This window comes from Chlorocebus sabaeus, chromosome 6, assembly GCF_047675955.1.
Source record: "Chlorocebus sabaeus isolate Y175 chromosome 6, mChlSab1.0.hap1, whole genome shotgun sequence".
In the NCBI taxonomy this organism is placed as follows: Eukaryota; Metazoa; Chordata; class Mammalia; order Primates; family Cercopithecidae; genus Chlorocebus; species Chlorocebus sabaeus.
Window position 1 is genome coordinate 22469850 of NC_132909.1, and position 16670 is coordinate 22486519.

Genomic DNA, 16670 nt, shown 5'->3' on the forward strand with positions numbered 1-16670 from the left:
ACTGTTTTCTTTTTGATAGACGATTCTTGTTCCTTTCCATTAGAGAAAAATGTTTTCCTCTAATAGGCTAAATTTTTACTGTGATAAATTCAGATATGGTTAGCTTTATTCCCCTTATGCTTTGCCTCTGGTAGCATTTTTCAATCTGAGGACTTACATCTTCTTTTGTGTGTGTGATAGGAAATTCTTAGTAGTCATCTCTTCAAATATTGCCTTGTTACCATTTCCTTTTTTCCTTCTGTTAGACTGACATAAAACGTCTGTATTATCTCCTGTGTCTCTTACTCTTCATCTGTTTTTCCATTTATACTGCCTTTGTATATATTTCTTTGGCCCTCATTTGTATTGATTTACTAATATATTCTGTAACAATGACCTTTACACTTTTCAACCCGTCCATTAAAATTTTCCCTTAAAATGGTATTTATAAACATAGTAGAATATATAGCATGTATATACATAAACATATAATTATGACAATAATATTTACATCTGCAGACTTACATGTGCAAGAGATTTGTTAGGAAATACACTTAGGAATACCATTGCGGGATCTTGGTGTACATGCTTACTCAGCTTTGCAAGGTGATGCCAAACTGTTTTCCAAGTGATGTATTAGTTTATGTGGGAAGTACTTTTGTTCCACCATCTCTCCTTATGATATTATAAGATTTTTTCATTTTTTAATCTGATTCATGAGTATGAAATCTTATTTTATCGTTTTAAATTAAATTTCCCTGGTCGTTATTGAAGATGGTTACCTTTCCATACGTTTATTGGTCATTAGTGTCTCTTCTGTGTAATGTCATTTTGATCCTTTTGTAATAGGCTAATTTGTCTTTTTCCTAAGATTTGTAGGAATTCCTTGTATAAATTCTAGATACTCATTTTTGGTCAATGACATGTTTTGTAGATATGTTTTCCAGTTTACATCTTTTTTATTCACTTTTGTTATGGTATCTTTTGATGAACAGTAATTATTTGTGTTAATATTGCCAAATTGTATGTTTAATGGTTAAATTATATGTTGCTTATAAACATTTTTATCTTTTTCCTGTATGCTTTATACTTTTTGGATCCTCAGAAACCTTTCCTAGCCCAATTTTCTATTTTAATTCCAAGATTTTTCTTTTTTTTTTTTTTAGACAGAAAAAGTCAGACAGGCTAGAGTGCAGTGGAACAATCACAGCTCACTGCAGCTTCTACCTCCTAGGCTCAGGTGATCCTCCCACCTCAGCCTCCTGAGACTGCAGGCACGTGCTGTCACTCCTGGCTAACTTTTTATATTTTTTGTAGAGATAGGGTTTTGCCATGTTGCCCATGCTGATCTCAAACTCCCAAGAATTTTTATGTTTTCGCTTTCTTATTAAAGCCCTATTAATGCAACTTTAATTGATTTTTATGAATAGTATGAGATGGAGATCAGTTATTTTTCCTGTATAGAAAATGAATTGGCTGGGTGTGGTAGCTCATGCCTATAATCCCAGCACTTGGGGAGGTTAAGGCAGGAGGGTTGCTTGAGCCCAGAAGTTCAAAACCAGTCTGGGTAACAGAGGGAAACACCGTCTCCTAAAAAAAAAAAAATTATGTTTCCCTCTCAAATGAAAACTCCATCTATTCTTCACTGATCAACAATGCTCCTCTGTCATATATTCAGATTTATATGCACGGGTATTTCTTGTTACATTGAGCCTTGTTATCCCTGCCTAATTTACTCATGTTTATATAACAAGTCTTGATTTCTGGTAGGACATATCCCTCCACCTTTTCTTTAGGCGTGTTTTGGTTATACTTATCTCTGTGATCTTTCATATAGTACTAAAAATTACTTTATATTTTATTTAAAATGTTGAGTTGAATTTGGCGGGGTGTAGTGGCTTGCGCCTGTAATCCCAGCACTTTGGGAGGCCGAGGTGGGCAGATCGGTTGAGGCCAGGAGTTCAAGACCAGCCTGGCCAACGTGGTGAAACCCTGGCTCTACTAAAAATACAAAAATTAGCCAGGTGTGGTAGCGCACAACTGTAATCCCAGCTACTCGGGAGGCGGAGGCACAAGAATTGCTTGAACCTGGGTGGTGGAGGTTGCAGTGAACCGAGATCGTGCCACTGCACTCCAGTCTGGGTGATAGAGTGAGACTCTGTCTCAAAAAAAAAAAAAACCAACAAAAGCAAACTCAAAAATTAGCCAGGTGTGGTGGCGTACACCTGTTGTCCCAGCTACTCGGGAGTCTGAGGCATGAGAATCACTTGAACCCAGGAGGCAGAGATTACAGTGAGCCAAGATGGTACTACTGTACTGTAGCCTGGGCAACAGAGCGAGACTCTGTCTCAAAAAAAAAAAAAAAAAAATTACATTGAATTTTTATATCACTTTAGTAGTAACTGATATCTTTATTATATTAAATCATATTTGCCATTATCACAGTACTTTTCTCCATTTATTTAGGCCTTCTTGATGGTATTTCAGTGTATTTTTATAAACTTATCCCAAAAAAGGGCTTATAGCTCATTTGGTATTTTATTTCTAGGTATTTTCTGTATGTTTTGGGGGGTCTACAAATGCAGTTGACTCGTTTATTGCATAGGGTGTAGACAGAGATAATTCCAGCTGGAGTGTAGTGGTGAACCCATAGCTCACTGCTGTCTGGACCTCCTGGGCTCAAGCGATCTTCCTACTTCAGCCCCCGAGTAGCTGAAACTGCAGATGTGTGCCACCAGGCCCAACTAATTTCTAAAATTTTGGTAGGAACCAGGTCTCCTTGTGTTGTCTAGGCTGATTTTGAACTCCTGGGCTCAAGTAGTCCTCCCATCTTGGCCTCCCAAAGTGCTGGGATTACTGCACCTGGCCCAAGACAAGCCTTCTAGTTTTGGCAGAAGGCACAGGAAATGGGATTCTTTTTTTTGTTTTTTGAGACAGAGTCTCGCTCTGCCACTCAGGTTGGAGTGCAGTGGTGCAATCTCGGCTCACTGCAACCTCCATCTCCTGGGTTCAAGCGATGCTCCTGCCTCAGCCTCCCAAGTAGCTTGGATTACAGGCACGTGCCACCACACCCAGCTAATTTTTTGTATTTTTAGTAGAGATGGGGTTTCACCACATTAGCCAGGATGGGAGGAAATGGGATTCTTAACACCATGAGAGATTGGAGCAATCTCTTGCTTGTGTGTGTATTTACATACATATGTACATACATATATGTATATATACACAAATATGTGTCTATATTTTCCCCCCCGTTTTTGCACATCCCAGCCTCCAGACAATCTCACAGCAGCAGCAGCAACAGTGGAAGCAGTGGGGGCCTGCAGGTATCTAAAACTACAAGGGGTAGGAACCTTCTTTTCCTATTAGAGTTGCTGTGGAGTGAACCCCCATCACTTTTTTTCTCTGTTTCCTCCTGCCATACCCAGGCATAGTTGTAGAAAGTACATAGCAGAGGGAGGTAACTAAAACCCCAGCATTATGACTGAAGAACTGAATAGGGGAGCTCCAGGGAACTAGAAAGTATCAAGAAGATCCCAGAAAGGAACAAGTTCGAAAAAGCAACCCATGTTCAAGTTCAAAAAACCCAAAGTTGGCCCCGGCATGGTGGCTCACACCTGTAATTGCAGCACTTTTGGAGACTGAGGTGAGTGGATCACCTGAGGTTGGGAGTTTGAGACCAGCCTGACCAACATGGAGAAACCCCGTCTCTACTTAAAATACAAAATTAGCTGGGCGTGGTGACACACGCCTGTAATCCCAGCTACTCGGGAGGCTGAGGCAGGAGAATTGCTTGAACCCGGGAGGCGGAGGTTGGGGTGAGCCGAGATCGTGCCATTGCACTCCAGCCTGGGCAACAAGAGCGAAACTCTGTCTAAAAAACAAAAAAAACAAAAAAAAACCCCAAAGTTCAAAAAAACTCAGTTTTTAGGAACTCTTTGGCTCATTTTTGCCTGAATATATGTGGATCTGTCCCTAAATAACATATCAAAGACTTTAAGAACTAAAGTGTAAGTTTCAGGTTGGATTGGATGGTGCACACAGTGGACAAATCCAAATAACACTGCAAAGGCCTTGAAAACTAACACTGGAGTCACAGTCCACACAAGGCTTATTGGAACTTGCAGCCTGAACCCAACACGGTCAATACCTGTTAAAACAAAAGTATCAACCATCTCCATAGGATTTATTTTATGTTTTATTATTTTTTATTTTATTTTTTTTTCTGAGACAGAGTCTTGCTCTGTCGCCCAGGCTGGAGTGCAGTGGCGCGATCTTGGCCCACTGCAACCTCTGCCTCCTGGGTTCAAGGGATTCTCCTGCCTCAGCCTCCCTGAGTAGCTGGGACTACAGACATAGTGGCACACGTCTACGGTTTCAGCTACTCGTGGGCTGAGGTAGGAGGATCGCTTGAGCCCAGGAGGTCCAGACTACAGTGAGCTGTGGGTTCACCACTACACTCCAGCTGGAATTATCTCTATCCTATGCAATAAACAAGTCAAAATAATCACTAAGCCTAGCTTTTTTTTTTTTTTTTTTTTTTTGGTATTTTTAGTAGAGACGAGGTTTTACCATGTTGACCGGGCTGGTCTCGAACTCTTGACCTCAGGTGATCCGCCCGCGTCAGCCTCCCAGAGAGCTGGGATCACAGACGTGAGCCACTGCGCCTGGCCAAGAATTTTAATTAGATGTATCTTGGTATAATTTCTGAAGTTCAGAGAAACAGAGAAAACTCCACTGAAGTAACAACCTAGTGACTCAGGGTGTATCCTATACATGTTTGTGTTTGGTGCTGCCCCTGCAGTTCTCTAAAGTTCTGAATTAGTTACCAGACTCAAGCTATCAGGGGATTTAATATAGAAATCTGGATTTCTGGTTTTCTTTGGAGAGCTGGAAAGCAGCACTGGACCTTCATTCTTACATGACAGCTGTCTCCTGGATTTAACAAGCACTTAACCCCTTTGAGAAGGAGTACAAGCTCTTTCACTAACCACTGTCCCCACTATTGCCTACTCCCACACAGACCCTGAGGGCACAGCCTGAGCGGCAACGTACATTTGCAATATTACTTTCCTTAATCTCACCTTCATTACTGAAGGATATTTTTGCTAGATATAAAATTCTGGATTGACAGCTCTTTTTTTCAGCACAATAAATTATTGTTCCACTTTTTTCTGGCCTGCAGAGTTTATGAAGAGTAATCCAGTCATTCAAATCATTGTTTCACCCATAAGTAATACATTATTTTTTTACAGTTCTTTCACTATTTATTTTGTCTTTCATTTTCAGCAGTTTGATTATGATATGTCTGAGTATGGATTTCTTTGGGTTTATCCTATTTGGGGTGGCTGAGCTTCTCAAAATGGCTTTGTTTGTTTTATCTTTCACCAAAATTGGTAAGTTTTCAGCTATTATTTCTTCAAATCTTTTTTGAGTCCTATACTTTCTCTTCTGAAACCCTGATGACACAAATGTTAAATCTTTTCTTGTTCTACATTCCCAGAGGCTGTGTTCTTTTTACATTTTCCATCTTATTTTTACTGTTATTCATATTAGCTAATTTCTTTTGAACTGTCTTCAAGTTTATTGACTTTATTACCTCCATTCTGCTTTTGAGACTAGCCAGTAGTTTTTATTTCGGCTATTGCACTTTTCAATTCTAAAATTTGTTTATTCTTCTTTATATCTTCTACTCTTTTGCTGAAACTTTCTATTTTTATATTGGTCTGCAGAGTGTGCATGGTTCCTTGTTCAAGCATTTTTAAAATATCTGCTTTAAAGTCATTATCTGATAATTCCAACATGAATCACCTTTATTTTGGTGTCTGTTGTCTTTTGCCATGTGAGTTAAAATTTTCTTCATTCTTCATATGTTGAGTGATTTTGGATGGTATCCTAAGGCATTCTGAATATTATTCTGTAAGACCCTAGATCTTCTTTAAATCCTATGGAAGCCAGGCACAGTGGCTTATGCCTGTAATCCCAGCACTTTGGGAGGTTGAGGTGGGCAGATCACTTGAGGTCAAGAGTTCGAGACCAGCCTGGCCAACATGTTGAAACCTGCCTTTACTAAAAATTCAAAAAAATTAACTGGGTGTGATCTCAGCTACTCGAGAGGCTGAGGCAGGAGGATCTTTTGAACCCAGGAGGCGGAGGTTGCAGTGAGCTGAGATCACGCCCCTGTACTCTCGCCTGGGCAACAGAGCAAGATTCCATCTAAAAAAAAAAAAATTAATAGGCTGGGTGCGGTGGCTCACGCCTGTAATCCCAGCAGTTTGGGAGGCCAAGGTGGGTGGATCACAAGGTCAGGAGTTCAAGACCAGCCTGGCCAAGATGGTGAAACCCCATCTCTACTAAAAATACAAAAGTTAGCCAGGCGTGGTGGCGCATGCCTGTAATCCCAGCTACTTGGGAGGCTGAGGCAAAAACAAAATGAAACAAAAACCACTTTCCTCATATATATTGCTCAGTAAAAAGGGAACCATCTGAATACTAAGAGTTTTCATCAACCCTGGAAATTTGTTTTATTAGGATTCTATATCATTGCCATATTTTCCTTCCAGAATTCATATTTTACATTCATTTTATTTCTTACATCAATTTTTCTTCCCTGTGACTTACTGTTTTCGGTTATCATTTTCGTCCTTCTCTGAAAGTTTTTTAAACAATTCATTCCAGCTTTTTCCCTACCTTTATTGAGGCATATTTGGCAAATAAAAATTATATATATTGACTGGGTGTGGTGGCTCAAGCCTGTAATCCCAGCACTTTTGGGAGGCCGAGGCAGGTGGATCACCAGAGGTCAGGATTATGTGACCAGCCTGACCAATATGGCGAAACCCATCTCTACTAAAAATACAAAAATTAGCCTGGTGTGGTGGCACATGCCTGTAGTCCCAGCTACTTGGGAGACTGAGGCAGGAGAATTGCTTGAACCCAGGAGGCAGAGGTTGCAGTGAGCCAAGATCATGCCATTGCAGTCCAGCCTGGGCAACAAGAGCGAAAACTTTGTCTCAAAAAAAAAAAATTTATATATATTTATAGTATACAATTAGGTGTTTTGATATATGTGTATGCATTGTGAAATGATTACCATAATCAAGCCAATTAATGTATCTATCACATCACATAGTTACCAATTTGTGTATGTGTGTATATGGTAAGAACATTAAGATCTACTCCCATAATAAATTCCAAGTATATAATACAGTATTATAAACTATAGTTACCATGGTATACATTCTGTACTGGTATTACTATTAATGGTATATACTTACATGGCAGTACGTACTATTAATATATAATGCTGTATGTTAGATCTCCAGAAATTTTTTATTCTGAGTAACTGGAACTTTGTACCGTTTGACCAATATATTCTTTCCTCCATCCCCCAACCCCTGGGAACCTCCATTCTACGTTCTTCTTCTATGAGTTCAACGTTTTAGACTTCCTATATAAGTGAGATCACTGCATTATCTGTCTTTCTGTGCCTGGCTTATTTCACATATGCCCTCCAGCTTTATCTATGTTGTTGAAAGTAACAGGATTTTCTTCATTTTTAAAGTTTAATAATATTCCAGTGTTTGTGTATTTGTATATATACACACACATTCCATTGTGTGTGTATGTATGTGTATGTGTGTGTGTATACATACATACACCCACACATCACATTTTCTTTATCAATTTATCCATTGATTCCATATCTTGGCTATCATGAATGATGCTGCAATGAACATAAGAATGCAGATATTTTTTCCCCATACTGATTTGATTTCATTTGGATATATACCCAGAAGTGAGTTTGCTGGCTTATAGGGTAGTTTTGAGAAACCTCCATGCTGTTTTCCATAATGGCTGTTTCAATTTATGCTACTAACAGTGTACAAGGATTCCCTTTTTGCCACATCCTTTCCAACACTTGTTATTTTTTGTCTTTTTGATTATAGCAGTTCTGACAGGTGTGAGAGGATTTTGTTCGTTTATTTGCTTGTTTGAAACGGAGTCTCACTCTTGTTGCCCAGGCTGGAGTGTAGTGGTGCAGTCTCGGCTCACTGCAACCTCTGCCTCTGGAGTTCAAGTGATTCTCCCGCCTCAGCCTCCCAAGTAGCTGAGATTACAGGTGCCCGCCACTATGCCTGGATACTTTTTGTATTTCAGTAGAGATGGAGTTTCATCATGTTGGTCAGGCTGGTGTCGAGCTCCTGACCTCAAGTGATCCACCTGCCTTGGCCTCCCAAAGTGCTGGGATTATAGACCTCAGCCATGGTGCCTGGCAATGAGGTGGTATTTCATTGTGATTTAAATTTCCATTTTCCTGATGATTAGTAATGTTGAGTGTTTTTTCATATACCTATTGGCTGTTTCTATGTCTTCTTTTGAGAAATGCCCACTTTTTAAATTGGGTTGTTTTCTTGTTACTGAGTTGAGTTCCTTATATACTTTGGATATTAGCATCTTACCAGATACAAGACTTGAAAATATTTTATCCCACTCTGTGGATAGTCTCTTTACTCTGTTGTTTCCTTTGCTGTGCAGAAGCTTTTTGGGTTTGATGTAATCACATTTTTCTATTTTTTGCTTTTCTTTTCTGTGTTTTGGGGTCATATGCAAAAAAAATCATTGCCTAGACTGATGTCATGGAACTTTCCCTCCTCTGTTTTCTTCTAGTAGTTTTATAGTTTTGTGTCTTATGTTTAAGTCTTTAATCCATTTTGAGTTCACTTTTGTGTATGTATGTGATAGGAATTCAATTTTATTCTTTTGCATGTGGACATCCAGTTTCTCATCACCATTTATTGAACTGTCTTTTCTCCATTGTGTGTTCTTGGCATTTTTATTGAAAATCCAATGACCATAAATGCAAGGGTCCTGTATGGATTCTTGGTTCTGTATTCTGTTCCATTGGTTGATGTGTCTATTTTTATGCCAGTGCCATGCTGTTTTGATTACTGCAGCTTTGTCATCTATTTTGAAATCTATCTGATGTAGTGATGCCTACAGCTTTGTTCTTCTTGTTCAAGATTACCTTGACTATTCAGGGTCTTTTATGGTTCCATATGAATTTTAGGATTGTTTTTGCTGTTTCTGTGAAAAGTACCTTTGGAATTTTGTTAGGAATTCCACTGAATCTGTACATTGCTTTGGCCTGTATGGACATTTTAACAATATTAATTCTTCCCATTTATGAATACAGAATATATTTTCATTTATTTGTGTCTTCTTTTTTTTTTTTTTCTTTTTTTTTGAGACGGAGTCTCGCTCTGTTGCCCAGGCTGGAGTGCAGTGGCCGGATCTCAACTCACTGCAAGCTCCGCCTCCCGGGTTTACGCCATTCTCCTGCCTCAGCCTCCTGAGTAGCTGGGAATGCAGGCGCCCGCCACCTCGCCCAGCTACTTTTTTTAATTTTGGATTTTTTAGTAGAGACGAGGTTTCACCGTGTTAGCCAGGATGGTCTCGATCTCTTGACCTCGTGATCTGCCCGTCTCGGCCTCCCAAAGTGCTGGGATTACAGGCTTGAGCCACCGCGCCCGGCCTGCCACCGCGCCCGGCCTCATTTTTTTTTTTTTTTTAATATGTTTTAAGTTCTGGGATACATGTGCAGAATGTGCAGGTTTGTTACGTAGGTATACACATGCCATGGTGGTGTGCTGCACCCATCAACCCGTCATCTACATTAGGTATTTCTTCTAATCCTATCCCTCTCCTAGCTCCCCACCCCCCCTTTTTTTATTTAATGCAATTTTTTTTAGACAAGAGTCTCACTGTGTTGCTCAAGCTGGAGTGCAGTGGTATGATCTCAGCTGACTACAATCTATGCCTCCCGGATTCAAGCAATTCTTCTGCCTCAGCCTCCCGAGTAGCTGGGACTACAGGCACATGCTGCCACGCGCAGCTAATTTTTTTTTTCTTTTATTTATTTATTTATTTGTTGAATTTTAGTAGAGATGGGGCTTCACTGTGTTGCCCAGGCTGGTCTTGAACTCCTGAGCTCAGCCAATCCACCCGCCTTGGCCTTCCAAAGTGCTATGATTACAGGCGTTATCCACCACGCCTGGCATGTCTTCATTTTTTTTCATCAGTGTTTTATAGTTTTACGTATACAGATTTCCTTTGTTAAATTTTTTCCCAAGTATTTTATTCTTTTTGATGTTATTATACATGGGATTGTTTTCTTGGTTTCTTTTTCTGATAATTTGTTGCTAGTGTATAGAAACAACTGATTTTTGTATCTTACGGAATACACATACATTTATAACTTTTTTTTTGGGGGGGGGGGCGGAGTCTCGCTCTGTCACCCAGGCTGCAGTGCAGTGGTACAATCTGGGCTCACGGCAAGCTCCGCCTCCCGGGTTCATGCCATTCTCCTGCCTCAGCCTCTCTATTAGCTGGGACTACAGGCGCCTGCCACCATGCCCGGCTAATTTTTTATATTTTTAATAGGGGTTTCACCATGTTAGCCAGGATGGTCTCAATCTCCTGACCTCAAGATCCACCCGCCTTGGCCTCCCAAAGTGCTGGGATTACAGGCATGAGCCACCGTGCCAAGCCTTATTACATATTTTGTTTTTGAGACAGAATCATGCTCTGTCACCCAGGCTGGAGTGCAGTGGCATGATCTTATCTCACTGCAACCTCCGTCTCCTGGGTTCAAGCAATTCTCATGCCTCAGCCTCCTGAGGAGCTGGGATTACAGGTGCCCACCACCACACCTGGCTAATTTTTGTATTTTTAGTAGAGACGGGGTGTTGCCATGTTGACCAGGCTGGTCTCAAACTCCTGACCTCAAATGATCTGCCCGCCTTGGCCTCCCAAAGTGCTGGGATTACTGGTCTGAGCACACTGAGCTGTAAATAAATAACATTTATTACTTCTAACAGTTTTATGGTAGATCCTCTAAGGTTTTTTTGAATTTGGATGACTTTTATTCCTTTTTATTGCCTAAATGAATAAAAAGGACTTTTGGTACTATGTTGAGCAGAGTGTCAAGAGCGGACACCCTTGTCTTGTTTCTGATCTTAGGGGAAAAACCTTTATCTTTCCAATGTTGAGGATAATGTTAGCTGTAGGTTTGTCATATATGGCCTTTATTATGTTGAGGTAGATTCCTTGTACACCTAATTTGTTGAGAGAGTATTGATTATGAAAGTAATATTCAATTTTGTAAGATGATTTTTCTGTGCCTCCTGAAATGATCATATGATTTTTGTCCTTCACTCTGTTAATGTGATGTATCACATTGATTGATTTACTTATGTTGAAACGTCCCTGTAACCTAGGAATAAATCTCACTTGATCATGGTGTATGATCCTTTTAATGTGCTGTTGAATTCCATTTGCTAGTATTTTGTTGAGGATTTCTGTATCTATGTTCATCAGGGATATTGGCCTATTATTTTCTTGTAGATTTTTTTGCCTGGCTTTGGTATCAGGGTAATACTATCCTCATAAAATGAGTTTGGAAGTGTTCCATCTTCAACATTTTGGAAGAGTTTGAGAAGAATTGGAGTTAATTCTTCTTTTTTTTTTTTTGAGGCGGAGTTTCGCTCTGTCGCCCAGGCTGGAGTGCAGTGGCCGGATCTCAGCTCACTGCAAGCTCCGCCTCCCGGGTTCACACCATTCTCCTGCCTCAGCCTCCCGAGTAGCTGGGACTACAGGCGCCCGCCACCTCGCCCGGCTAGATTTTTGTATTTTTTAGTAGAGACGGGGTTTCACCGGGTTAGCCAGGATGGTCTTGATCTCCTGACCTCGTGATCCGCCCGTCTCGGCCTCCCAAAGTGCTGGGATTACAGGCTTGAGCCACCGCGCCCGGCCGAGTTAATTCTTCTTTAAGTGTTCAATAGAATTTACTTGTGAAGCCATCAAGTCTTTGTCTCTTCTTTATTAGGAGGTTTTGGATTACTGATTGAACTATCCTACTCATAATTGGTCTGTTCAGATTTTCTCTTTCTTCATGATTCAGGCTTGGTAGTGTATGTTTCTAGGAATTTATCCATTTTTTCCTAGTTTATCCAATTTGTTGGCATATAATTATTCATAGTAGTCGCTTATGATTCTTTGTTTGTGTTGTTGTTGTTTTAGAGATGAGGTCTCCCTCTATTGCCCAGGCTAGAGTATAGTGGCATGATCATAACTCACTCCAGTTTTGAACTCCTGGGCTCAGGCAATCTTCCTGCCTCAGCCTCTCCAGTAACTGGGGCTATAGTCGTGCACCACTCTGCCGAGCTAATTCTGACTGTTTTATGGTGTCTTTGTTCCTAGCTCACTCTTTCTTTCTGGTTTGATTTTTTTATGGTGGTGTGATTTGATGTCTCTTTGTCTTCAGTGTATCTACTAGAGAGTTTTTCTTTGTGGTTACCATAAGGCTTACATGAAACATCTCATAGTTATAACAGTCTGTTGTAAGTTAATAATAACTTAACTTTAGGCTGGGTGTGGTGGCTCACACCTGTATTCCCAGCACTTTGGGAGGCTGAGGTGGAAGGATCGCTTGAGCCCAGAAATTTGAGACCAACCTGGGCAACATAGTGAGACCCTGTCTCCACCAAAACGTTTAAGGATCACTTGAGGTCAGGAGTTTGAAACCAGTCTGGCCACCATGATGAAACTTTGTCTCTACTAAAAATACAAAAAATTAGCCAGATGTGGTGGCAGATGCCTGTAATCCCAGCTACTTGGGAGGCTGAGGCAGGAGAATTGCTTGAACCTGGGAGGCGGAGGTTACAGCAAACAGAGATTACGCCACTGTACTCCAGCCTGGGAGACAGAGCAAGACTCTGTCTCAAAAAAAAGTTAAACAGGTGTGGTGGTACACATCTAGTTCCAGCTACTCAGGAGGTTGAGGTAGGAGGATCCCTTGAGCCCAGGAGGTTGAGGCTACAGTGAGGACTCTGGCCTGGGCTACAGAGCAAGACCCTGTTTCTCAATAATAATAATAACAGTAATAATAATAATAATAGCTTAACTTTGACCACATACAAAAAGTCTGCACTTTTCCACCCACATTACATTATTGATGTTACAATGTACATCTTTTATATATTGTGCATCTATTAGCAAATGATTGTAGGTTTATTTTTAATACTTTTGTCTTTTTAACTTTTTTTTTTTTTTTTTTGAGACAGAGTCTTTCTCTGTCACCCAGGCTGGAGTGCAGTGGCATGATTTCAGCTCGCTGCAACTCAACCTCCCGGGTTCAAGCAGTTCTCTCGCCTCAGCCTCTTGAGTAACTGGGATTACAGGCACATGCTACCTACCCAGCTAATTTTTATATTTTTAGTAGAGACGGGATTTCACCATATTGGTCAGGCTGGTCTCGAACTCGTGACCTCATGATCTGCCCGCCCCAGCCTCCCAAAGTGCTAGGATTACAGGTGTGAGCCACTGTGCCCAACCTTATCTATTAACTTTTATACTAGAGTTAAAAGTGATTTATGCACTATTATTACATTATCAGAGTATTCTGAATATAACTATATTCACACCTTTACAATGAGTTTTATATTTTTATATTGTTAGTGTCCTTTTCTTTCTACTTGAAGAACTCTTTTTGGTGTTTCTTATAAGTTAAATCTAGTGTTGATTTCCTCTCACATCTTTTGTTTGGGATTCAGTGATCAGATTAAATGCCGTATAGCTATCAGAGAAAGATTGTATGATGTATGTTTTTTGTTGTTGTTGTTGTTGTTTTTGAGGCAGAGTCTCACTCTGTCGCCCAGGCTGGAGTGCAGTGGCGTGATCTTGGCTCACTGCAAGCTTCACCTCCCGGGTTCACGCCATTCTCCTGCCTCAGCCTCCAGAGTAGCTGGGACTACAGGTGCCCACCACCTTGCCCGGCTAATTTTTTGTATTTTTAGTAGAGACGGGGTTTCACCGTGTTGGCCAAGATGGTCTCGATCTCCTGACCTCGTGATCCACCTGCCTCAGCCTCCCAAAGTGCTGGGATTACAGGCGTGAGCCACCGCGCCCGGCATGATGTACGTTTTTACCATATCATCTAGTATGATTTCAAACTATCTTCCTTACATAATTCAGAACATTATTCCACAAAACTATTGAGTACCTATTAGTGTCATACACTTGATAGTTTTACAGATGATAAAAACAGTGTTCATTGAGGTTTCATAATTTGTCTGTGGCCTCTCAGCTAGTTAAAAAGTCCAGAATTCAGACCTCTTTTACAACCCTAAAGTCTTCAGTTTTCTCAACCACCTTGCTATACTCATTTTTTCTTTTCATCATATCTCATTTCGTAGTCATTTCTTTCTCTATGGGTAAGTGATAAGAATACTAGCTGAGATCCTGTCCCTCTGTAACGAGACCAAGCTATTTCTTTTAAAAATGTATTTGTATTACATGTATATTATAATAGTTTACAAAGCTGTACCTTCCTTACCCCTCCATTTCCTTGTCTAAGAGTCAGTGACTTTCAAGTCTTCTAGCTATTCTCCCTGACTTTATTTTTTTTTAGGAGTCAAGGGGTCGGGCCCATTCCCCACTTTTGTATGGAAATTCTTTTTTTGTGTGTTGTCTGTTTGTTTGTTTGAGCTGGAGTCTCGCTCTGTTCCCTAGGCTGGAGTGCAGTGGCGTGATCTTGGCTCACTGCAACCTCCACCTCCTGGGTTCAAGCAATTCTCCTGCCTCAGCCTCCTGAGTAGCTGGGATTACAGGCATGCGCTACCACACCCGGCTAATTTTTGTATTTTTAGTAGAGATGGGATTTCACCATTTTGGTCAGGCTGGTCTCAAACTCCTGATCTCGTGATCCACCTGCCTCGGCCTCCCAAAGTGCTGGGATTACAGGCATAATCCACCGTGCCTGGCAGAAATTCTTCCGTGGTATTTACAAACATTAATCCCAATCCTCACAACAGCTGTAAGGGCTATCATTCCTATTGTATTAGACAGAGAACTCAGGTTTGGAAAGTTGAACTAATTTGCCCAAGAAAACAAAGCTTATAATTATTCAAGTTTGAGTATGAAACGCATGTAACTGAATCTAGTATCTCTGATCTGTCAGTACCACACGATGCCTTCCATTTTACTCTCTCTCCTTTTCTTGAACCTACAAGTGTCTTTTCTGCCCGTCAGTCATCACTACTATAGTGCTCGTGTACTTGTTAAGTCCCCTCTTCTCTTTAACAAAGGCCAGCATCTCAGAATTACAAGACAAACACTATTTTCATCAAACCCCAAACATATATCATATCTGTGCACAAATGAGTCCTACCTACCACGTATACTATGTTCATTCCACACTTGACTTTTCTTAAGCTAGGCTTTTTTCTGGATGGCTACCCTCTAGTTCCTTATCATTTTTTAAAGAGCTCTGGACCTCCAGTTACAGAATCCAGACCAGGGCTATCCAAGAGAACATTCAGTGGTGTTGGAAATGTTTTATATTTGTGATGTTTAGTACAGACTTCCAGTACAAAAGCTACCAGCCAAGTTTGGCAGCTGAACATTGGAAATGTGAATAGTGTGACTGAGAAACTGAATTTTCAAATTCGGCTGTTTATTTCAAAATACAATGCACACTTCACTTAAATTATTTGAAATTTATTATTATTATTATTATACTTTAAGTTCTAGGGTATATGTGCACAATGTGCAGGTTTGTTACATATGTATACTTGTGATATGTTGGTAGGCTGCACCCATCGACTCGTCAACACCCATCAACTCGTCATTTACATCAGGTATAACTCCCAATGCAATCCCTCCTCCCTTCCCCCTCCCCATAATAGGCCCCGGTGTGTGATGTTCTGCTTCCCAAGTCCAAGTGATCTCATTGTTAATTATTTGAAATTTTAAAAACGACATGTAGCTAGTGGCTACCATGTTAGATAATGTGTATCTAACCAGGGGCTGGCAAACTTTTTCTTGAAAGGCAAGTAGTAAGTATTTTAGGTTTGCAGTTCACACATTCTGTGTCATAACTACTCACTTCTGCCCTTTTAGCGCAAAAGCATCCATAGACAATACGTAACAAGTATGGCTAATAAAACTTCATTTATAAAAATCGGTGCGGGGCCATAGGCCATAGTTTACTGATCCCTGGGAATTTTCCATTAGGCGTATTCATTTCATCCTAACAATAGCCTGTTAACAGTGTGATTGATTATTTATTTATTTATTGAGACAGAGACTCACTCTGTCGCCCAGGCTGGAGTGCAGTGGCGCAGTATTGGCTCACTGCAACCTCTGCCTCCAGGGTTCAAGCAATTCTCATGCCTTAGCCTCCCCAGTAGCTGGGATTACAGGCGCATGCCACCATGCCCAGCCCATTTTTATATTTTTAGTAGAGACAGGTTTCACCATGTTGGCCAGGCTGATCTCAAACTCCTGACTTCAAGTGTTCTGCCTGCCTCACCCACCCAAGGTGCTGGGATTACAGGTATGAGCCACCATGCCTGGCCATTTCCCTTATTTTACAATTAATACTGTGGGATGCTATTATATGTCCTGTGTGTGTATATGCAATGAGACATTTTGTGTGTGTATGATTAGAGTCATCCTTTAACAAGGGAGACAGGACTAAGGCATGTGTGTATTTAGCAAGCTTCCCAAAGTAATCCTGATCTATAGCAATGTTTGGGAAGCAGTGACTCATTTTGTTTTCCTAATCACTACCCTCATCTTATTATGTCACCTGTCTTCTCTTTTTTCCTCATTCATTTGTAAAAAAAAAA

General features: G+C 40.6%; 1 protein-coding gene across 7 annotated transcripts in view; it reads left to right on the top strand.

The window, feature by feature from the left end:
* The window catches only part of ZNF566 (zinc finger protein 566), a 52786-nt gene that overhangs the window by 31188 nt on the left and 4928 nt on the right, over nt 1–16670 (top strand). Inside the window, exon 1 of one of the 7 annotated variants that reach the window (XM_073016601.1) lies at nt 15633–15677. The exons of 5 other annotated variants lie outside the window; for them this stretch is intronic. Coding sequence is in view for 1 of the 2 variants with exons in the window: in XM_073016600.1 (XP_072872701.1) it covers nt 16246–16375 (130 nt within the window). In the remaining variant the exon portion in view is untranslated. Of the gene's footprint in view, nt 1–15632; nt 15678–15788; nt 16376–16670 lie in introns of those variants that run through there. One more of the 7 variants, XM_073016600.1, reaches the window with a different exon arrangement.